Source organism: Schistocerca piceifrons, chromosome 2 (assembly GCF_021461385.2).
Source record: "Schistocerca piceifrons isolate TAMUIC-IGC-003096 chromosome 2, iqSchPice1.1, whole genome shotgun sequence".
NCBI classification, from domain to species: Eukaryota; Metazoa; Arthropoda; class Insecta; order Orthoptera; family Acrididae; genus Schistocerca; species Schistocerca piceifrons.
The window spans coordinates 908,289,796-908,315,208 of NC_060139.1; the positions used below are offsets into that span (position 1 = coordinate 908,289,796).

At 42.0% G+C, this 25,413-nt stretch overlaps 1 protein-coding gene across 1 annotated transcript in view; it reads left to right on the forward strand.

The window, feature by feature from the left end:
• LOC124777883 (dehydrogenase/reductase SDR family member 11-like) overlaps nt 1-25,413 on the forward strand; it is a 47,203-nt gene that overhangs the window by 12,252 nt on the left and 9,538 nt on the right. Inside the window, exons 3-5 of the mRNA XM_047253422.1 lie at nt 4,152-4,281; nt 11,053-11,182; nt 19,351-19,479. Coding sequence (XP_047109378.1) covers nt 4,152-4,281; nt 11,053-11,182; nt 19,351-19,479 — 389 coding nt within the window. The remainder of the gene's footprint in view (nt 1-4,151; nt 4,282-11,052; nt 11,183-19,350; nt 19,480-25,413) is intronic.

Genomic DNA, 25,413 nt, shown 5'->3' on the forward strand with positions numbered 1-25,413 from the left:
TCCATGTGACTTTTGACACTGGGGATTTCTAAAAGAACGCATTTACCAGGGTCAGTTTCGGTCTCTACCTGGCCTGAAATCCGGCGTACAGGAGCACGTTGCTAAGATTCCATCAGAACTGCTGCGAACGACTTCTGAACTCGTCGACGTCTCCAGTGCTCGTATTGAACAAATTGTGTGAGCGGAGGTTAATAAGAAAATCAGCATTATGCCTTTCTTACTTGTTTTTCCTTTTCTGATCACATCCCGTTCTTAATCCATTACATATGGAAACATTTCTATACGTCTCTCCTTTAGTCACAGCGACAGATTTGCATCTCGTGGCTAAAATTAGAACTAATTTTTTCCTAGGGTAAATCGCTTCCGGATTAACACATTAGCATATCTACTAAGTTTTGCTGCCATACGGTAATTACAGACCACAACGGACCTCTTTGAGTAGTTGCAGTTCAATTGAAGAATTGCGCGGAAAAACGGGCAAATTCTCAAATGTTAAAGCTTGGAGATAAGCGTTGCCATCCGTTGCTGGGTAGGGGAACTATCAAATTTGACATTGGTCTCACCCCTAAATATCACTTTAGGATATTTGTGGGTGAGACCAATGTCAATATTGATAGTTCCCTTAACCCAGCAACAGATGGCAACACTTATCTCTCAGCTTTTATATTTGAGGGTTAGCCCGTTTTCCGCGCATATCTTCAATTATAGCCACATGGTGTGAGAAAACTGTCATTGATAACGTCACCGTATATTCTGTCCCGCTCGGCAATGTTAAAACTGCAATTTACTGTAGTAGCAGGCAATCATTGCTGAAAATATGTGAAAATTTTGTTATGAACAAAAAATTTGTACCCAGATTCCACGAGTGGTCAAACGCTTCTCTTGCCCTCCCTTGCGGATGTCTATGCACACCAGTGAGCAAATATAATATAATACGAAACAACTATAATATGGCTCATGTTGTTTTGAGATACTGCCCGCCATTTTTCATTATGTCAGTCGGCAGATCATTATCACTAATTTTCGACTTTGTTAAACATTTGAGTGGATGTTAGGATTTCCAAATGCCAGAAATAACATTCGAGGCGCTGTCACGAATCAGTTCATTTAATTAACAGGTAACAGTTAAAAGCATCTTTATAAAAACAAGAAATATCACGCGAGTTTAACACTACAACCAGTAAATGCTCCCCACCCACAATTCGTTACAGCAACTTCAAACACTTGATTAATTTACAGAAGAGTTAATGTGATGATGATTACGTTGGTGATGATGATTATGATGATGATGATGAAACTAGCCGTGGGTCCATCAACAGCATGGTTATCAGTGCCCTTACGAAGGGCATGAGGGAGACGACGACGAAGGCTGTCCCCACAGGCAGGGGTGCCTATAATGGTACAGCCCCTATCAATTATAAAAAGCCACCGACGTAATACACTAAACTATGAGACTGAAAATCGATTAATAATAATGCTAAACTCCCCACGTTGGAAAGTTCGGCTGCCGAGTTGCAAGTCTTTTCCGTTGACGCCACAATGGGCAACTTGCATGTCGATGACGATGAAATAAAGATGTAGACAACACAATACTCAGTGCCCGAGCAGAGCAAAATCTCCGACCCAGCCGGGAATCAAACCTGTGCCCGCTGCGTAGCAATCAGAGACACTGACCACTCAGCTAAGGAGGCTAAGCTATCCATTTCGACCACGCTGACCGCTAACGGCCGAGTTCATGAGTTAAATGTTTGATATTAAGCGCGTCTAATCTTTACAGTTAAGGACGAAAAACCCATGTAGGTTTCTTTAGTCTCGGTAATACTCACAGGTTAATGAAAAAGTAAAAACCAAAATTAATTAATCATGAAAATGAAAAACCTGTTATATGCTCATGTTGGACCTCTTTGGCAAATAGTGCTAGTGTCAAACCTATATTTTAGGGGTGATCGTAGCCAAAGTTACAGAAACAAAGTCATTAAATTGGAAAAAGTTTTTCAAGCTTCTCAATGTTTATCACATAATGTCTCCTGAACTGTGTGCGAGGAACGCTCTGTTGTGAAAGCGTTGGAGGCTGCGGAACAAATAGACAGGCAGCACCAAGACTTGACACTTGGCCCCCTCTATCCTGCTGGTGACCACCCATCCCCCATAACCGGTCGTCACACCTCTTCCGGAGGAATGCAATTGGCCAATCTGCTGGGTCCTCGGAAGGGAGGTCTGCTATTCATCCGCTATAACAGAACAAACTGGATATCAAGCCAACAATTCACCTGAATACCACGAGTTGAAAACTCTTCTAATCATTGAGACAACACAACACCATGACTTGGCTGATAACCCGATAAGATTTTACCAGTGAATTCGCCGAGATAGCATTCATCGCATTTCAACTGGTGCCACTTGATCATGGTGACCGAATCTTTCCCGAATTGCAGTGTTCAAGGTATACGAGGTGCATTCAAGTTCTAAGGCCTCCGAATTTTTTTCTAATTAACTACTCACCCGAAATCGATGAAACTGGCGTTATTTCTCGACGTAATCGCCCTGCAGACGTACACATTTTTCACAACGCTGACGCCATGATTCCATGGCAGCGGCGAAGGCTTCTTTAGGAGTCTGTTTTGACCAGTGGAAAATCGCTGAGGCAATAGCAGCACGGCTGGTGAATGTGCGGCCACGGAGAGTGTCTTTCATTGTTGGAAAAAGCCAAAAGTCACTAGGAGCCAGGTCAGGTGAGTAGGGAGCATGAGGAATCACTTCAAAGTTGTTATCACGAAGAAACTGTTGCGTAACGTTAGCTCGATGTGCGGGTGCGTAGTCTTGGTGAAACAGCACACGCGCAACCCTTCCTGGACGTTTTTGTTGCAGTGCAGGAAGGAATTTGTTCTTCAAAACATTTTTGTAGGATGCACCTGTTACTGTAGTTCCCTTTGGAACGCAATGGGTAAGGATTACGCCCTCGCTGTGCCAGAACACGGACACCATCATTTTTTCAGTACTGGCGGTTACCTGAAATTTTTTTGGTGGCAGTGAATCTGTGTGCTTCCATTGAGCTGACAGGCGCTTTGTTTCTGGATTGAAAAATGGCATCCACGTCTCATCCATTGTCACAACCGACGAAAAGAAAGTCCCAGTCATGCTGTCGTTGCGCGTCAACATGCCATGTGGTCGTCCGTCAGCATTCGTGGCACCCACCTGGATGACACTTCTCACATTTTCAGGTCGTCATGCAGGATTGTGTGCACAGAACCCACAGAAATGCCAACTCTGGAGGCGATCTGTTCAACAGTCATTCGGCGATCCCCCAAAGCAATTCTCTCCACTTTCTCGATCATGTCGTGAGACCGGCTTGTGCGAGCCCGAGGTTGTTTCAGTTTGTTGTCACACGATGTTCTGCCTTCATTAAACTGTCGCACCCACGAACGCACTTTCGACACATCCATAACTCCATCACCACATGTCTCCTTCAACTGTCGATGAATTTCAATTGGTTTCACACCACGCAAATTCAGAAAACGAATGATTGCACGCTGTTCAAGTAAGGAAAACGTCGCCATTTTAAGTATTTAAAACAGTTCTCATTCTCGCCGCTGGCGGTAAAATTCCATCTGCCGTACAGTGATGCCATTTCTGGGACGTATTTACAATGAACGCGGCCTCATTTTAAAACAATGCGCATGTTTCTATCTCTTTCCAGTCCGGAGAAAAAAAATCGGAGGCCTTAGAAGTTGAATGCACCTTGTACTACGGGCACACTGGTAACTGAGAATACCAGCGTCTTCGCGACCTGCTAGTTGGAGTGTCCCACGCTTCGGAAACATGAGGGCCATAAAACATGCTGTCAGCCTGCGCCTACTGATCTCGAGTCTCTCGCTGACGTCCAGTATAAGGCTGTAGCGCATCGAATTCCCTTCGCAAAGCCCCAAAAGCGCCCGCTCTACAGCACAGAGGCAACCTCTTTTACAGCTGCTCGTGGGCATTTAATAAAGTAACTTTTCTATAGACTGTAACAGACTGCAGTACCACACTTGTCCACTAACCTACAGTTGCATTACGTCATTTTAAATATGTGTTACACTGAAGAGCAACCATCAGCAGAGCGACGTCGTATTCGCAAAGTATGTAATTGATGTTTCTTTTATCGTGAGCAGCTGCCCGAACAGACATTTGGCGGGATCTTCTAGACGTGAACGTGCTGGGCCTCAGCATCTGCACCAGGGAGGCCGTACAGGACATGCTGAGCAGGGGCGTCGATGATGGCTTCGTCATCCACATCTGCAGGTACTGCAAAACCCACAGTCAACACTCTACGTGCTCAGTTGGTAGAAAAACAGTGAGACACCCTCTTGCTCGCCCACAGTATTAAGCTATACAGCTTAACTAAACACATACTTTCGCAATCTATTACAGATATACTCAGCAAAATACTGTAGTCAACTGTTTTTGGTCATATTAATTCCCTCTAGCTTTTCTACTTCTACCAATCAGTTTTATCGCTATGAAAGTGAAATACAGTGTGTCCCACGTGTGGCTCAAACGCATCTGCGGCGTTGAATGAGAACTGACGTCATAGGCTATCACCGCTTGATGCTGCGATCTGGTACTCGAAATGTGTGGCGCATTAGCTGTAGGTACTGCACTACTGTTCTTCTGTAAAGTTTCAGTATTTGTGCACAACTCCGTGATCAGATGTTAGTGACACACCAGTCTGAACTGCTAAATGACGCAACGATTTTCTCGGACCATTCCGAGGCCGTTCCTAAGGCGTCTAAAGGCGAAATACACTGAAGAGACAAAGGAACTGGTACACCTGCCTAATATCGTGTAGGGCCCGCGCTACCACGTAGAAGTGCCGCAAGACGACGTGCCATGAACTCGATTAATGTCTGAAGTAGTGCTGGAGGGAACTGAAACCATGAATCCTGCAGGGCTGTCCATAAAATCCGTAAGAGTACAAGGGGGCGGAGATCTCCTCTGAACAGGACGTTGCAAGGAATCCCAGATATGCTCAATAACGTTCGTGTCCGGGGAGCTTGGTGGCCAGCGGAAGTTTTTAAACTCAGAAGGGTGGTTCTGGAGCTACTCTGTAGCACTTGGGGACGTGTGGGGTGTGTGGGGTGTCGCTTGTCCTGCTGGAATTGTCCAAGTCCGTCGGAATGCACAATGGACACGAATGGCTGCAGGATGATTACGTACGTGTCACCTGTCAGAGTCGGATCTAGACGCATCAGGGATCCCATATCAGTCCAACAGCAAATGCCCCACACCATTACAGAGCCTTCACCAGCTTGAACAGACCCCTGCTGAGAAGCAGGGTCCATGGATTCATGAGGTTGCCTGCATACGTCCATCCGCTAGATACAATTTGAAACGAGACTCCTCCGACCAGGCAACATACTTCCAGCCATCAACAACCCAATGTCGGTGTTGAGGGGTCCAGGCGAGGCGTAAAGCGTTATGCTTTATGTCGTGCAGTCGTAGAGTACATTCGCTCGATACAATTTGAAATGAGACTCGTCCGACCAGGCAACATGTTTCCAGTCATCAGCAGTGCAATGTTGATGTTGACGGGCCCAAGCGAGATGTAAAGCTTTGTGTCGTGCAGTCATCACGGGGAAAAGAGTGGGCCTTCCGCTCCGAAAGCCCATATAGATAGCCCGCATCTCGTGGTCGTGCGGTAGCGTTCTCGCTTCCCACGCCCGGGTTCCCGGGTTCGATTCCCGGCGGGGTCAGGGATTTTCTCTGCCTCGTGATGGCTGGGTGTTGTGTGATGTCCTTAGGTTAGTTAGGTTTAAGTAGTTCTAAGTTCTAGGGGACTGATGACCATAGATGTTAAGTCCCATAGTGCTCAGAGCCATTTGAACCCATATAGATGTTGTTTCGTTGAATGGTTCAAATGGCTCTGAGCACTATGGGACTTAACATCTGAGGTCATCAGTCCCCTAGAACTTAGAACTACTTAAACCTAACTAACCTAAGGACATCACACACATCCATGCTCGAGGCAGGATTTGAACCTGCGACCGCAGCAGTCGCGCGGTTCCGGACTGAAGCTCCTAGAACCGCTCGTTGAATGGTTCGCACGCTGACACTTGTTGATGGCCCAGGACTGAAAACTGCAGCAATCTGCGGAAAGGTTACACCTCTGTCACGGTGAACGATTCTCTTCAGTCGTCGTTGGCTAAGTTCTTGCAGGATCTTTTTCCGGCCGCAGCGATATCGGAAATTTGATGTTTTACCGGATTCCTGATATTCACGGTATACTTGTGAAATGGTCATACTGGAAAAGCCCCACTTCATCGCTGCTTCGGAGATCCTGTGTCTCATCGCTCGTGCACCGACTATAACACCACGTTCAAAATCACTTAAATCTTGATAACCTTCCAGTGTAGCAGCAGCAACCGATCTAACAACTGCGCCAGACACTTGTCTTGTATAAGCGTTGCGGGCCGCAACGCCGTATTCTGCCTGTTTACACACCTCTGTATTTGAATACGCATTCTTATGCCAGTTTCTTTGGCACATCAGCGTATCACCTGCCGCTGTGACCCAAGTAGTGGGACTGGTTCTCTTGCAATGCTGGAGACATATGCGTCATACGTGAAACACTGTATAGTAGTGTACTTGAATTAGTGTATTACATATTAGTTTTCCTTTTCCTCTATTTGTACTCGTTAACAACGATTGCACAAATGCAACTATATTCAAGACATTTTTGAATTTACATCATCTCCAAACTTTCATGAAACCTATTCACTTGATAAAGTAGATCTACTGTAATAAAAATTTTATTTGCCTGATTTTTTAATTATGTTTTAAAGCAATTACGCTATAAAATTCTGGCTTTGTGAGAACAATAGTATTTTTTCGTATTGTTAATACAAACTATTAACTTTGAAAATGGCATTAAGAAGTATACGTTCATAGGTAACTCAAACTGCTGGCGTCTATGGTCTGCACTGTGACACTTAACGCGAAACAATCTGTAGCTGCTAACTTTTCTTTTTTAGTCTTCGGTATGGTGACTGGTTTGACGCGGCCCATAAGAAATTCCTCTGTTGTGCCGACCTTTCACCTCAGCCTGACGCCTGGATCCGACATCGTCAACTATTTGTTGGATACTTTTAATCTTCTACAGTTCCCTCTAGTACTATGGAAATTATTACCTGTTGCCTTAACGCATCCCATGTCATCCTATTCCGTCTTCTTCTCACTAGTTTCCATATATTCTTTTCCTCGTTGATTCTTAGCAGTTCACGTAATATTCATTATCCTTCTACACCACTACATCTCAAACGCTTCGATTCTCTTCTTTTCCGGCTGCCCCACAATTCTTCAATCGCTACAATACAATGCTGTGGTCCAAACGTGCATGCTCAGAAATTTCTTTCTCCAATTGAAATCTATGTTTGCTACTAGTAGACTTCTTTCGCCCGGAACGTCTTCTTTGTGTATGCTAGTCTACATGTCCTCGTTGCATCGTCCATGAACTATTATTTTGTTGTTTCCAAGATAGCAGAAGTCCATCACTTCGTCTTCTTCATGGTCCCCAATTTTGATGTTAATTTAATTACTTATCTCATTTCTGCTACTCCTCATTACTTCCATTCTTCTTCAGTTTAATCTCCCTCCTTTTTTTTATCCTTTAGACTATTCATTTCAGTCCATTGCCCTACAGTTCTTCGTCATTTAGAATGGCAATGCTGTAGCGAATCTCGTCATTGGTCTTTATTCACTCAGTATTTTAATAACACTATTGAATCTTTCTGTTATTTACGTCATTGCTTCTTCGTTATGCAGATTGAGCAGTAGAGGCGAAAGACTACATCCCTGTATTACATTCTTTCTAATTCCAGTGCATCGTTATCCGTCTTCCATTCATATTTTTTCCTCTTAGTCCTTGCACATACCGTATATTATCCGTCTATCCCTATACCTTACTCCTACTTTTCACAGAATTTTAACATCTTGCTCCATTTTACATTGTCTAACTCTTTTTCCCTGTCGACAATTCCCACATTTTTTTAAAGTCTTGGTTCCATTATGAAGCACTGCCTCTTCGGTGTCTATACCTTTCCTACAGTCAAACTGATCGTCATCTAACAGATACTCGATTTTCTTTTCCATTCTTCCGTATATTATACTCATTACATTTTCACATACTTTCTCTATCTCTTCGGCTTCTGCCTGTGACGTCGGAGTGTACACTTCAGCTAGTCTTGATCGTTTTCTTCGTGTGTGGTACCATAACCAAACATTTGTTATATTTTGAAGTTTTCCACCTTTGCTGGAGATTAAATGTCCTTGTACCATTGTTGTTGGCGATGATTTGTTGTCGATTCTGATGAGGACAACACTGGCACCCTGTCACTGAACTGTTCACAGTAACTCTGTGTCCTATCTTCCTATTCTTAACGAGTCCTATTCCTTTTGTACCATTTTCTGATGCTGTAAACTTTACCATACGTTCATCTGAACAAAAATACTAATATTCTTTCCACTTGACTTCGTGAACCCCCGATATATCTGAATTGAGTCTTTTTATTTCTTTCTCAGATTTACAAGCTTCCCTACAACGCCCAGCCTTCTAACGTTACACGCTCCATTTCATAGAACGACGTCTTTACGTTGGTTATGCAGTCCATATAGTTACCTACCACTTACAAGCCCCCTCCCCGGCCCGGGATCCAATTGGAGGATTGAAACGGATTCTTTTGCCTTGATCATCAAACACTTTTTCCAATAAAAAGCTACATATCCTTTGGATACACATTATACGTCTTTAATGCAGTGTTTTGCATTGCCTTTTGCATCCACGTGCCGTTGATCACCGCTGATTCTTCCACCTTTTTGGGGAAGTTTCCCAGCCCAGGGTCAAGAGAGTGACCTCAGCCTCTGTCCGCTCCCCCGCCTATATTGGTAAGGCCCCTCTCAGAGCGGGGGGGGGGGGTGACTTTTTATGGCGGAAGTCTCAGCCGCCATTAATGATGATTTATATTCAAAAGCAGTGGCTGGGTTTGGCCCCGGAACATCCTTGATTACTTGTCAGAGATGCTGTCCCGAGACTACAGTCACTAACTATCTAACTATTGTTATTATGATCAATCTAACTTACCAGCTGCAAAGATCAACTCAAGTAAGCATAAAAATGATTAACAGAACCAGTTGTTGAGTTGTCTTATATAGAGCAGTTGAAAAACAACTGAACGAACAATGAAAAAAATAGAGAAAAACCAGCCTGGAATGATTTTGGTAAACTAAATAGACATTTGATAAATCAGCTGGCAACGTGAAAGTTTACAATGGGTATGTCTTACCATTTTCAATTATGCAAGTAAAACATGGACTTTTAATGAGATAGCCGTTCAGCAAGTGAGAGTTGTTCGACGATCAGCGGAGAATTTCATTTTGGCAGTGGGGACCACAAACAGAGACACAAAATAAACACGCCAGGAAACAAATCGAAACTGAGATTCCGACTGTACTGAAAATTAAAAGAGATGGGCTTGTGAATGATGGATGCACCAAGAAAGGAACAAGATGACGATATAATGAAAGGCGCGTTCATGACACGTGATAAGATGAACTAGCGATATGGATGTGTAGAGCTGAGTACGTTATACATCCGGCCGGTATGGCATTAGAGCTGTGCAGACGATCAGTGCAATCAAATTCCAGCAATATCTATGATTCACATTCCTGATTAAATTACTTTATCTGCGCCTTCCAGACACTTGACCACGGTCTCCACATGCACCGTGTTATATCTGAAACTGTGGTGCAGTTTAGAAAGTCAAGAATGAATACTGTATTTACAGAGCACCTGCCTGTAATTGGTGTCACAAAAGTGAAAGTATGACAATTACTGAAGTAAATGAAAAAAACGTAAATTAGTTACAAACTACGGCGTGCACACATTCATTCAACATGTAAACGTCACTACTGATACTCGGATTTAGGTTACGGCATGTTCGATATGCCTGCCATCATTGACGATGAAGTGGCGCAGACGAATAGCGAAATTGTGCATGACCCGCTGAAGTGTCGGAACATCGATGCTGTCGGTGACCTCCTGAATGGCTACATTCAGCTCAGTAAAGGTCTTGGGGTTATTATTGTAGCCCTTGTCTTTAATATAGCTCCACAAAAAGGAGTCGGGTGCGTTCAGATCCGGAGAATATGGCGGCAAATCGAGGTCCCTGCCAGTGGTCTCTGGGCTCCCCAGAGCCAGAATGCGGTCCCCAAAGTGCTCCTCCAGGACACCAAACACTCTCCTGTTTCGATGGTACCGAGTTCTGTCTTACATGAACCACATCTAGTCGAAATTAGGGTCAATTTGGATAATGGGGATGAAATCATCTTCCAAAACATTCACGTACCGATCAATAGTCACCGTGCCACCAAGGAATATCGCACCGATTATTCCGTGGTTGGACACTGCACACCACACAGTCATCCGTTGATGGTTAAGAGACTTCTCGATCGCGAAATACGGATTCTCAATCCCCCAAATGTGCCAATTTTGCCTATTGACGAACCCATCCAAATGAGAGTCAGCTTCGTCCCTAAACCAAACCGTACGTACACATAGTCTTTCCCATCATGCCCAGCGGCCAACAGTGCAGTTGGAACGTCCTATACGCAAACCGTTCATAAATTATGAAAATTTTATTTCTTGTAGTTCAATAATAGTCACCCTGTATGTGACAAAAAAATCCAATATTATTTGCTGGTACTGGAAAGTATACAGGATTGGAAATTACCGACATTGGAGTGAAAACAAAATAACCTGTGAAATAAGTTCCTCAAGTCACATTCGATATCTCAAAAAGGGACGTCAACGCGGAGTCGATCAATTGCTTTTTCGTAGCTGTTTTTGGCCTCTAATAGACCAGTAACTGTACATAGGTTGAGACCTCTTTGTCCGTTGGAAAACGATGCCAGAAAAAGTTTTTTCACTTTCAGTGCTTTTCACATAAATATCATAACTTTTTTCTGTCGATGATATTCATTGTATTTATGATCTACAAACTGTTATTTTCGTGTTCACAGCATATGTGGACACATTCTACCATTTAACAGCGACGTTGCAATGTACTGCGCCAGTAAGCAGGCTGTCAAGACGCTGCTAGAGGGCCTTCGGAAAGATCTCGTCGCCAGGAAAAGCAAAATTAGAGTCGGCGTGAGTTTCTAATTGAATTTTTACATTGCATGCTAATTTCAAATGCATACTATTGATACTGTGAAATTCATTCCTTCATAAACGAACGATTTGCGTATGTAGTGTGGGCCATTGATCATGACCGGGTCAAATATCTCCCGAAATAAGCGTGCGGTTCTAGGCGCCACAATCTGGAGCCGAGCGACCGCTACGGTCGCAGGTTCGAATCCTGCCTCGGGCATGGATGTGTGTGATGCCCTTAGGTTAGTTAGGTTTAAGTAGTTCTAAGTTCTAGGCGACTGATGACCTCAGATGTTAAGTCGCATAGTGCTCAGAGCCATTTGAACCATCTGAACCTATGGCTGCGCCATCAAGCGGGCCAACCATAGCGCCATCTGGTTTCCCCCTTCAAGGTAGACGAATTTCGTTCTTTGTAGTTTTCTCGTTTGATGCTTATTTCGTGAGATATTTGGCCCGGTCACTATCAATGGACCACACTATATATATATATATATATATATATATATATATATATATATATATATATATTCATTCATTTCATTGTTGCCCTTATGGACAGTGTTTGAACTCGAAAATCACATGATGACACAATTTTCACTTCTTTCCTTTCTTCCTCTTCTCTTCCCAAAATCTCTTCATCCTTTGGCTGTGCTCCTGTTTCCTTTGCTCTGTCCATAATGTTCCTGTCTTCTTTCTCTCCTTTACAATAAATTTTGCACTCCTAACTTTGTTTCTGAAGTATTTCCTGTCTCCTATCATTTGCCTGTTGATCCCTATCTGCCTTAAGTCTTCGTCTATTTCATGATACCAATTTGTTTTCTTGCTTGAGCTGTTTACTACATCAAAAATTTTCTTTGTAAGTCGGTTGTTGTCCATTCTCTGTATGTGCCCATAGAAAGTTAATCTGCGTTTTCTGATCGCGTCTGTTAGTCTGTCAGTGTGCTGGTACAGCTCTTTGGTAGGTCGCTTCATCCATATGCCATCTCTGTGAATTGGTCCAAATATTTTTCTGAGAATTTTGCGTTCTATTTTTTCTGTGTCTATGATGCCTGATGCTCCAATTGTGGTTGTTTCTGACGCGTACAATGCTTCTGGTAATACAACTGTTTTGTAGTGCCTAAGTTTGGCCTGCCTCGATATGCTTTTCTTATTATAACGTGACCATGTGAGTTTGTATGCCTTCTGGAGTTTCTTCGTTCGTTCCATGTTAGCCGCCTTGTTTGATCCTCCCATTTGTATGTACTCCCCTAAATACTTAAATTTTTCGACTCTTTCTACGGATCCATATACAGTATGCATGGTGCGTACATTGTTGGTCTGTCGTTCCATATATTGTGTCTTCTCGTAAGATACCTGCAGACCTGTTTTGGCAGCTATTTGATGCAAGCATTCCAGTGCTTCCTTTGCCTCCTGTGTATTATTGCTGAGTATGGCTATATCATCTGCAAATGCCAGACATTTTATGATTGTTTTGGTTTCACGTGTTCTTCCCAGCTGTATTCCTTTAACTTGTTCCTCCCAATGCTTGATAATTTTGTCTAACACCATGTTGAACAGGATTGGTGAGAGCCCGTCTCCTTGTCGGACACCTGTGTGTATGTGGAAGGGTTCCGACATTTCTCCCATGAACTTAATCTTGGAGGTAGTGTCTGTAAGCGTCTGTTGTATAAGTGCCCTGGTTTTTCTGTCGATACCATATTCTTCCAGCACGTCAAAGAGTGTCTGTCTGTCTATGGAATCATATGCTTTTTTAAAGTCCACAAAGGTAACTACAGTGTTTCTTGCCTGTCTGACTTTCAAAAGTGTTCTCAAGTTCCAGATCTGTTCGATGCATGATCTCCCTTTTCTGAAGCCTGCCTGGTATTCCCCAATTTGCAGATCTGCTTGTGGTTCTAGTCTGTTTAATAGCACCTTAGAGAAAATTTTGTATGTAACTGGTACTAGCGAAATGCCTCTGTAATTGTTTGGATCTGACTTATCACCCTTTTTATGTAATGGATGGATCAATGCACATTTCCATTCCTCTGGCACTTTCTCTGTGATCCAAATTTCGGAGATAATCTTATGGATTTTTTTGGTGATGTTTTCATCTTGGAGTTTCCAGATCTCGGCGATAATACCATCTTCTCCGGCAGCTCTGTTATTTTTCATTTGTTTTATGATTTCCTCTACCTCTTCTATTGTGGGTGGATCAGAATCGGCATTAGGTGTGGTCTTTTGGAATGTTAATTTTCCTGTAGGTTTTTTGCAATTAAGAAGTTTATCAAAGTAATGTTTGAGAATTTTACAGTTTTCTTTTGTGTTTGTTTCCAGGGATCCATCTGTTCTTCGGAAGCAGAGGCTAGGGGGTTGATAGCCCTTAATATTTTCTTTGAAAGTTCTGTAAAAATTTCTTGTGTTATTTCTTTTGAAATCTTCCTCAATTTCTTTTAGTCTGTTATTGTCATATGCTCGTTTTTCCCTTCTGATTTCCTTCGATGCTAGTTTCTGAACTTCGTGAAATTCTTTCCATGTTTCTGAATTTCTGTAGCTACTGAACTTGTCCCATGCTTGCTTTCTTCTCTCAATGGCTTCATCACAATTTGCGTTCCACCACCTATGTTTGCGTTTTCTAGGTGGTTGTCCCCAGCACATAGTCTTCTGAACTGCCTTCGCCAGATCTGTCCATGTGTCTATTGAATGCCTATTAATTTCTTCAACGATTTTATCCCTGTTTATCTTCAAGTATTCCGGATCAGGTTTGACTATTTTGTTTTGTGCTGTCTGTTTCAGTCTTGGGATTGGCCTAATCTTAACTTGTAGCAAACAATGATCAGACTCGAAGACTCCTTTACGTGTTCTGACATTTAGAATTTCCCGCGAATTTTTCTTGGATATGGCCACATGATCAATCTGAAATTCTCCCCACACTGTGTTGGGTGCTTTCCATGTTGTAAGTTTTCGTCTTGGTTTTTGAAATTGTGTTGACATGATTTTGAGGTTAAAGTTTTGACAATATTTTATGAGGTGTTCCCCATTTCTGTTCGTGCGAATATGTGCTGAGTATGGGCCTGTTATTTCTCTGAATTTTCTCTCCTTACCAAGCTGCGCATTGAAATCACCCATTAGAATTTTCACATGTCTTTCTGGTACTTTGTTAGTTACTTCCTCCATGTCTTCCCAGAAGTCTTCAATTTCTTGTGGCTTCTTTCTGTTATGGTCATTTGTAGGTGCATGTGCGTTGATAATTGTGTATGCTTTATTACCTGATTTGAAGGACAGTGTCGAGATACGTTCTGATATTGAATTGAAGTCTATGATGTTATCCATGACTGATTTGTGTACTGCAAACCCTGTACCAAACAATAATGGTGTTCCTCTTCTGACAGCAGGTTTACCTTTGTAAATCCTGTAATGTTCTGTGTCGAAATGGTTTTCATCTATGAAGCGCGTCTCTTGAATGGCAAGAATTTTGATGTGAAATTTATCTAGCATGTCTGTCAGTTGTTTTAGTTTTCCAAGTTTGAACAGAGTGTTTGCATTGAGAGTGCCAATGTAGTGCTTGCGAAGAGGTTTTGAGAAGCTCCGACTCTTCTCCTCATGATGTTCCTGGTCCCCCAGAATCCGATGACCAGGAAAGTCCAGTCCGTTGACTGGGGCCTGGGGTAGCGGATTTCTTTCCATTTGTTCCATCATGATTACTTCAAGTTGAAGTTGGTTGTGGTGACCTTTAACAAGATCACGGTAATTGCAGACTTGATTGTTGAGATCAAGCCATATTTCACTGCCGCACCAACTAGGTAAACAGACGCAGACCACTAGTCGCTGGATACCAGAACAGACACTAATGGATTTCTTGATGTTGTGTGTTTGGTCCGCGAGAGCTATTTTATTTCGCTCAAGTCCGCCGGCAAGCCGGTGAGGACCCCCCTATCCGCCACCTGGGACGCGCCACGTCGGAGTATCACCTCTCCGCCTGCTACGACACCGTAGTAGGTTCGTGGATATATATATATATATATATATATATATATATATATATATATATATATATATATATATTCTCAAAGAATGTTTTGATGTTCTACGCCCTTTCCTAAATAGGATGACGAGTAATTGCTACTTTTATCACTGTAGTCATATGTTGAATAAATACGAGCGGATTTCAAAACATGAGTTACACGTGTCAAATTGTGTCACGTAGCAGTGTCACTTTGAAGCATAGTGCAGCGTTCCACAAAAGTTTTTTGTTTGCTATAATCAAGAGGATGTCGTTATCAGGAGAAAGAAAACTGGCGTTCTACGGATCGGAGCGTGGAATGTCAGATCCCTTAATCGGGCAGGTAGGTTAAAAAATTTAAAAAGGGAAATGGATAGGTTAAAGTTAGATATAGTGGGAATTAGTGAAGTTCGGTGGCAGGAGGAACAAGACTTCTGGTCAGGTGACTACAGGGTTATAAACACAAACTCAAATAGGGGTCATGCAGGAGTAGGTTTAACAATGAATAGGAATGCGGGTAAGCTACTACAAACAGCATAGTGAACGCATTATTGTGGCCAAGATAGATACGAAGCCCACACCTACTACAGTAGTACAAGTTTATATGCCAACTAGCTCTGCAGATGACGAAGAAATTGAAGAAATGCATGATGAAATAAAAGAAATTATTCAGATAGTCAAAGGTGATGAAAATTTAATAGTCATGGGTGACTGGAATTAGGTAGTAGGAAAAGGGAGAGAAGGAAACGTAGTAGGTGAATATGGATTGGGGCTAAGAAATGAAAGAGGAAGCCGCCCGGTAGAATTTTGCACAGAGCACAACTTAATCATAGCTAAACTTGGTTTAAGAATCATGAAAGAAGGTTGTATACATGGAAGAACCCTGGAGATACTAAAAGGTATCAGATAGATTATATAATGGTAAGACAGAGATTTAGGAACCAGGTTTTAAATTGTAAGACATTTCCAGGGGCAGATGTGGACTCTGACCACAATCTATTGGTAATGACCTGTAGATTAAAACTGAAAAAACTGCAAAAGGGTGGGAATTTAAGGAGATGGGACCTGGATAAACTGAAAGAACCAGAGGTTGTACAGAGTTTCAGGGAGAGCATAAGGGAACAATTGACAGGAATGGGGGAAAGAAATACAGTAGAAGAAGAGTGGGTAGCTTTGAGGGATGAAGTAGTGAAGGCAGCAGAGGATCAAGTAGGTAAAAAGACGAAGGCTAGTGGATATCCTTGGGTAACAGAAGAAATATTGAATTTAATTGATGAATGGAGAAAATATAAAAATGCAGTAAATGAAGTAGGCAAAAAGGAATACAATCGTCTCAAAAATGAGATCGACAGGAAGTGCAAAATGGCTAAGCAGGGATGGCTAGAGGAGAAATGTAAGGATGTAGAGGCTTATCTCACTAGGGGTAAGACAGATACTGCCTACAGGAAAATTAAAGAGACCTTTGGAGATAAGAGAACCACTTGCATGAACACCAAGAGCTCAGATGGAAACCCAGTTCTAAGCAAAGAAGGGAAAGCAGAAAGGTGGAAGGAGTATATAGAGGGGCTATACAAGGGCGATGTACTTGAGGACAATATTATGGAAATGGAAGAGGATGTAGATGAAGATGAAATGGGAGATACGTTACTGCGTGAAGAGTTTGTCAGAGCACTAAAAGACCTGAGTCGAAACAAGGCCCCTAGAGTAGACAACATTCCATTGGAACTACTGACGGCCTTCGGAGAGCCAGTCCTGACAAAACTCTACCATCTGGTGAGCAAGATGTATGAAACAGGCGAAATACCCTCAGACTTCAAGAAGAATATAATAATTCCAATCCCAAAGAAAGCAGGTGTTGACAGATGTGAAAATTACCGAACAATCAGTTTAATAAGCCACAGCTGCAAAATACTAACACGAATTCTTTACAGACGAATGGAAAAACTGGTAGAAGCCGACCTCGGGGAAGATCAGTTTGGATTCAGTAGAAATACTGGAACACGTGAGGCAATACTGACCTTACGACTTATCTTAGAAAAAGATTAAGGAAAGGCAAACCTACGTTTCTAGCATTTGTAGACATAGTGAAAGCTTTTGACAATGTTGAGTGGAATACTCTCTTTCAAATTCTAAAGGTGGCAGGGTTAAAATCCAGGGAGCGAAAGGCTATTTACAATTTGTACAAAAACCAGATGGCAGTTATAAGAGTCGAGGGACATGAAAGGGAAGCAGTGGTTGGGAAGGGAGTAAGACAGGGTTGTAGCCTGTCCCCGATGTTATTCAATCTGTATATTGAGCAAGCAGTAAAGGAAACAAAAGAAAAATTCGGAGTAGGTATTAAAATCCATGGAGAGGAAATAAAAACTTTGAGGTTCGCCGATGACATTGTAATTCTGTCAGAGACAGCAGAGGACTTGGGAGAGCAGTTGAATGGACAGTGTCTTGAAAGGAGGATATAAGATGAACATCAACAAAAGCAAAACGAGGATAATGGAATGTAGTCGAATTAAGTCGGGTGATGCTGAGGGAATTAGATTATGAAATGAGACACTTAAAGTAGTAAAGGAGTTTTGCTATTTGGGGAGCAAAATAACTGATGATGGTCGAAGTAGAGAGGATATAAAATGTAGACTGGCAATGGCAAGGAAAGCGTTTCTGAAGAAGAGAAATTTGTTTACATTGAGTATAGTTTTAAGTGTCAGGAAGTCATTTCTGAAAGTATTTGTATGGAGTGTAGCCATGTATGGAAGTGAAACATGGACGATAAATAGTTTGTACAAGAAGAGAATAGAAGCTTTTGAAATGTGGTGCTACAGAAGAATGCTGAAGATTAGATGTGTAGATCACATAACTAATGAGGAAGTATTGAATAGGATTGGGGAGAAGAGAAGTTTGTGGCACAACTTGACCAGAAGAAGGGATCGGTTGGTAGGACATGTTCTGAGGCATCAAAGCAGATTCAGAAGGACGTAGGTTGCAGTAGGTACTGGGAGATGAAGAAGATTGCACAGGATAGAGTAGCATGGATAGCTGCATCAAACCAGTCTCAGGACTGAAGACCACAACAACAATAAGGTGTAACTTACTTTTTGAAATATCCTTGTACATAAAAGGTACTGAGCATGTGGGTTACTGTGACACCTTCCATTCGAATCACGAATCAACCTCACCAGTGTGATGGAAGTGAATTCCAATTTTTTTTAATTGTCTGCTGAAGATACCATGAAATCCAGGTTCTAGGTAAAAATTGTACTTAGCTTCAAGTACATCCTAAATGTTTCTACAGTTCTTACACTCACCACAACCAAGTCTAAGCATCCAAAGAGTAGTCAGCGCATGGACTATGCGGCTGGTCCCGGCGGAGGTTCGAGTCCTCCCTCGGGCATGGGTGTGTGTGTTTGTCATTAGGATAATTTAGGTTAATTAGTGTGTAGGCTTAGGGACTGATGACCTTAGCAGTTGAGTCCCATAAGATTTCACACACATTTGAACATTTGAGTAGTCAGCGTTTCACGTCGATAGTGTCTCCTCCTTTCAAATTTCTTTCTTCCGATGTTTTCACAGGCGAACGATAAATCTATAAGAGACAAATGTTCGCTTATGTTTACAGCACGCGCTCACTCTCAACCTGAAGTATCAGTTTTGTTATCAATCATAAATTCAGAATGTGTTACTCACAGAACGGTAAGCTCATTATGATCTTGAACATTTGAATTTGACTGGTAGCAAAAAAGGAAAAAAAATCTCTTCCTCTTTTCTTTCCGCGACAATTTAATTTCAAGCAATAAGCTAAAACATAAATTTCAGACTCGATAATCTTGTCTGCGACATACTTCCTTACTTTCGTGTTCAGCATTTCACGATGTGTTGATATGAAGTGATACGTAAGTCGTTTGCGAATAATACATTTCCTGTGTCATGCTGATCACATACATAAGAGTCTTAATGAACAGTTATGTTAGGAGTAAATTTTAATAACTCACAATTCAATTTCTTAAGAGTTGTTCATTTTTATGTTGATGCCTTAAATTTGCTAGGTTCACGGTTGCATAGTTCCATCACGCTTTACCGAGGCTATCGCCTTGCAGAGCTCTGATAGGCATTTACGCTCAACATTTATTTCTGAGATTTTGCGTTTGAACTTTGATAACTAAAAGTGTAACTTTTGACTTTCGTTTATTACTCGCAGGAGATTTCTCCGGGACTTACGAGAACGGCAATCGCTAGCGAGAAGATATACGATATATTCCCGTGTATGGAACCAGAAGACGTTGCAGGTGCTGTTGTTTACATGTTGTCCCAGCATCCTCGAGTGCAGGTAACTATATCTTTTACAAGAAGTTTTACAATAGAATAGTGTGTGAAGAACAGAAATCGTATCTATATAGACTATCAAAGCACGTAATGGTTTGATGTAGCTCTCTTTATACCAGCATAGCTACTGCAACCTGTTTGCACTAGGCTATTGTATTCAAGCTTTAGTCTCTATCTACAATTTCCTCCCCCCCCTCCCACCTCTCCTCCCCATTCATAAAATGTCATGGCGATTCCTTGATACCAAAGGATGTGCTCCATCAGCAGTTCTCTTCTTTTAGTCAAGTTGTGCCGTAAATTTCTTTCTTCTCCAATTCAATTCAGTACCTCCTCATTAGTTATTAAATATAAGAATCTAATTTTCAGAATTCTTCTGTAGCACACATTTGAGAAGTTTCTGTTCTCTTCTTGTCTGAACTGCATGCTATCCATGTTTCACATCTGTACAAGGGTACATTCCAGACAAATACCCTCAGGGAAAGCTTCCTAACACACAGGTTAACGAATTTCCCTTTTTTCTGAAAGTGCTTTTCTTGCTACTACCAGTCTGCATATTAGATCCTCTCTACTTCGACCGTCGCCAGTTATTTTGCGGACCAAATAGCAAAACTGATCAGCTACTATAATCTCTCATTTCCTCATCTCATTGTATCAAAATAACCTGATTTAATCCGACTACATTCCATATCCATCGTCTCACTTTCGTTCATGTTCATCTCTAGCCACAAGGCACTTATCCATTCCAAGCGACACTCTTGCTGCCTCTGGCAGAATTACAATATAGTCAAAAAACCTCATTTATTTCTTCTCCCTGAACTTCAATTCTCTTTACATATTTCTCGTTGGGTTCCTTCAGTGCTCTCTCAATGCTCAGACATCAGAGGTTTTCATCACTCCCTTCACAACCACTGCTTCTCCTTCGCAACCTTCGACTCTTGTACTTGCAGTGTGGTTTCCGCACAAGTTGAAAAGAAGTTTTTGCTTCTCGTATCTTATACCAGTAGATTTCAAAAAGTGTATACCGCCATTGTCAAAAACTGCCTCTAAATCCATAAATGCTATAAATGCCGGTTTGTCTTTCCTCAATGTACCTTGTAAGGTCAGTGTTGACTTGCGTGTTCTTTCATTTCGCCAGAACCCAATCTGATCTTATGCGAGGCCTGCTTCGACCAGCTTTCCACAATTCGTGTCAGTATTTTGCAGTCAAGAGCTATTAAACTGACGATTCCGTAGTAGTCATGCTTGTTATGACCTGGAATTAGAATTATTACATTCTCCTAGAAGTCAATGTATTTCTCTTATCATATATCACGCATATCAGGTAGAATAGTTTTATCATGTTATGTTCTCCTAACGACCGTAATAATTCTGAGGGAATATAATCTGCTCCAGAGGCCTTGTTTCGAGTTAGCTCTTTCAACGGTCTCTCAGATTCTTCTCACAGTATCATATCTGCCAATTCACCTTCATCTACTTCCTCTTTCCACTATGTAATATACCTTCATATTCATTTCCCTTGTGTAGCCTTTCTATGATGTTCTTTCAGCTTCCCCTACTTTGCTTAGTACTGGCTTGCCATCTGAGCTCTTTATGTTGATACTGTTTCTTCTTTTTTCTCCAAAGGCCTCTTTAATGTTCCCGTAAACGGCATGTAGCTTTCTTATAGATATGAATGCTTCTACATCCTTGCATTTTTCTTGTAGCCATTTCTACTTTGCCATTTCTGACGTCTTGCGAGTCTCATTTTTAGACGTTATAATCTCATGCTTGATTTGCTGAATTCCTATGTTTCATCCTTTCATCAGTTACATGCAATGTATTTTGTGGTATGCATGGATTGCTATTGGCCCTTACGCTTTTTTCGTATTTCAACCTCTGCCGTCATTGTTTCATCTCTCAAAGCTACCCATTCGTTTTCAGTTCTATTCGCTTGCCCCGTTTCAGTCAATCGTTGCATAATGCTCCCTCTGAAAATCTCAAGATCATTTGATTCTTTCAACTTATCAGCGTTCCATAACCTTAACTTCCTACCTTTCTGCAATGTTTTCAGTTTTGATCTGCAATTAATTACCAATAAATTATGGTCAGAGTTCAAATCTGAACCGGAAATCGTTTTGCGGTTCAGTATTTGGTTTCGGAATCTATGTCTTACTGCTTTATAATCTATTTGAAACTTGCCGGTGTATCCAGGTCTCTTTTCATACACAGGATTCTTTCATGATTATTAAACGAAGTATGAGCGACGACTAAACTGTACCAGGCGGCTTCCTCTTTCGTTCCTTTCTCCCCAGTCCTTGTTCCCTACTACTTTTCCTTCTCTTCCTGTTTCTGCAGTCAAATTCCTCTCCCTCATAACAACTGAATTTTGGTCTCCCTTAACTATCTGAATAATTTCTTTTATCTTCTCACACATTATTTCGATGTCCTCATATGTGGAGCTACTTGGCTTGTATTAATGTGATGGGTTTTGTCTTCGTGTCTGTTTTGGCTATGAGATTGCTTGCCTAGGCTCTTCATAGTGCTTACTCTTATTCCTATTCTCTTATTCACTATTATACCTACTGCTGCAATGCACCTACTTGATTTTGTATTTTTAACCCTGTACTCACCAGACCAGAAGTCCTGTTCTTTCCGCCACCGCATTTTACTGATTCTCTGTAGATCTAACTTGAAGTTTTCCATGTCCCCTTTCAAACTTCCTAGACTACCTGTCCGATTAAGGGATCTAACATACCACGCTCCGACCTGCAGAACGTTGGTCTCTTTCTTTTTCCTAGTCACAACATTCTGCTAAGTAGTTCTCGTCCAAAGATCCGAATGGGGGACTGTTTTACCTCAACGGTATTTTACGCAAGAAGATACCATCATCATTTCACCATACACCGGAACTGCATGCCCTCGCGAGAAATAACGGCTGTAATTTCCATTTGTTTCAGCCGTTCGCAGTACCAGTGTAGCAAGACCATGTTGGCTAATGTTACAAGGCCAGATCAGGAACAATAGATTAGACCAGCACCTCAACAAACATGCCTCCGTTGTGGTTATACCTTCGGTACGACTATCTACTTTGTCGATGCACGCGTGTCACCTCGACTCCACAGGGTCCATGGTTTACGGTAGTAAAACGAATAGTTTTACACAGAAAACAAGTATGTACAATATTTGGAAGGGTATACAACACATTTTTAAAAGAGTACGAAATGGTTAAAAGATAAAAGTACACATTTAAACTTGCATGTCGTGCATCAAGTGAGGTGGCAACATGGTAATACAGTGGATTCGCCTTCGGGAGGATACCAGCTCAGACTTCCAACCACCCATCCAGACTTATGCTTTCCAGAAATCGCGTAACGCAAACGCCAGAATGGTTCATTGGAAACTCTTCGCCACACAGAACTTCTGCTCTGTCTCTAATTACCTCGTTGTCGACAGTACAGTAAATCCTTTGTTTCTTTATTTATTTTGTAATGGTGGGTAGTGAGGGCCAAATTCTTTTACATTAGCTTTGTAGCTAACGCAATATAGTGACTGCTAATACTCGCATACTACGACATTTTAAGAAACCGAAAATCTCATTCGTAGGAATCAAAATGGGTTCCCAAAGCAACTATCGTGTGAAACGAAGCGCAGTCTGTTCGTCCATGGGACCCAGAAAGCAGTACATACAGGCGCCCAGGAAGGCTTTCGACACATTTCCGTGCTGCCGTCTAATGAACAAACTATGAGCGTATAGATTAACAGGCCAGCTGTATGATTGGATTGAAGCGTTTCTAGAATGCAACACGTCATTCTCAACGGAGAGAAATCTTCATACGTAAGACTAACTTCGCATGCAACCCAAGGGAGTATTATAGGATCATGCTGTTGTACGCAGAGAACTCTCAACGCAAGAAAACTGTATAGGAATGCGGGAAGACTTGTAGAGGATCGACACTTGGTGAATGGATTGGCAGTTGACCCTCATATAAACAAATGTAACACATTACACATAAACAGGAAGGAAGATCCATTATTGTTTGATTACACGATTTCATAACGATCACTGGAAGCAGTCATATCGATAAAATATCTCGGAGAAAGCCTACAGCGCGATTTAAAGTGAAGCGTCCTCGTAAAACTAACCACAGGTGAGTTAGGTTCCAGACTGAGAGTCACTGGAAAATCTTCGGAAGAGTAATCCAGCCACAAAGGTGTTAGTTTACAAAACCCTCGTTCGAACAGTACTTGAACATTACTCATTAGCCTGGGATCAGTACCAGATAGGACTGATAGTAGAAACAGAGAAGATCTAAACAAGACCAGAGTGTTTCTTTACAGATTCATTTAGTAAGCGTATAAACATCGCAGTGATATACAGCCAACTTCAGTGGCAGACAATGCAATAGAGATGTTCTGCATCATAGATTGGTTTACTGTTAATGTTCTGAGCGTATGCATTCCTAGAAGAGTCAACTAATATTTTGCTTCCTATTACGTATATTTTGCGAGAAAAACCATGAAGTTAAAATCAGAGAGATTGCAGCTTATACAGCTCTTCCCGCTGTTGTGCCAACATTTTCCCCATCAGATTTCCATCTGTGGCGAGGTGGAACAACATGCCGTGTGTGAAATTCCACTGTAAGGCCCAGAATAATGTTAAGACAGCATTATTCAAGACACCAGCCCATAACAGTGGTGTGTGAGGTTACCTCATGCCATATCCTGATGCTGTGCCACCTCCACCACTATGACCAGAGGCATGGCCCAGTCATAACAAGCTGAGCAAACCTGAAATAAATACTCATCCCCTGGACCTAGCGGTATCTGTCTTCGACTACTCTCGATGCCGAGAAATGCATCACAACCGCCATCACTGTGAGGTGGGCCACGCAACCTCATCTACAACCAGGCACCATTTCCACTAGCTGTTGGTCTATGAACCATTCCTACACCAGACACTGCCAGTGTTTAGAGAGGGGTCACCCAGATTGGGTCTTCTCCAGCCTATCATAAATGAGCACATTATCATATGATGTCTGGCCATGGGTTTGAAGAATCGTCGAATGGCATGTAGCTGAGCATTACTGGAGCCATATGCGTACAGAGGATGTGAAATAAATTTCGAAGCACTATATACAGTGTAACAATGGACTCAGCATATTCCTCTGCAAAGGTCACTGGAATTTAGTAAGTCTTTTGAAGTGATTGGCATGGACATTTTAGGGCCTTGTGGCAAACACCGGTGGAATCGCTGTATTATGGCTACGGCTCAGTTTTCTCTTTATGTGGAAACAATAGCTATCTCGAATCAGCAGGCTGACACAGTGGCACAGGCTGACTAACTGATTGCTGAAGTCTGGTGTTGTGGAAATGTTAACTGTAGATTATGGCACCAATTTTTCGTCAGAATCAATGAAAGACCTTCTTTGTCTGTTGTATATTCGTAAATTAAGAAGTACATTACATCCATAGGTGAATCGGAGAATAGAACGTGTGCCTAGGACACTAGGAAAAATACTAAGCCACTAGGTGAGTTGCCATCACAGTGGCTGGAATTCTCTGTTGCCACACAATGTCACACCTTATAATCATAAATTCTCGTAGCTTATACAAGGGAAGATCAAAATGTTCCTGTTTGAGGGCGTTGTTGCAGTGTACATGCAACGTAGCACGACTGATGTATAGGCAACAACATGTAGGTGAGGGATTAGTGTGACATTCATGTCTTTACAATGTGCGCACAGAAAATGTGGAAATGTGAACTATGGCGGTGTTATTACTGAATGTGTCCAAGCAGGACCAACATGCTGTTATTCTTTTCTTAGCTGCTGAGGGACCAACGCTGTTAGACACCATTGGAGAATGGAGACTGTCTATGGGACAGCATGTTCGTCGAACACCACCATTGTGGAATGGTGTGCCAAGTTACATGCTGGTTGCAACTGGACACAGGGCGCTG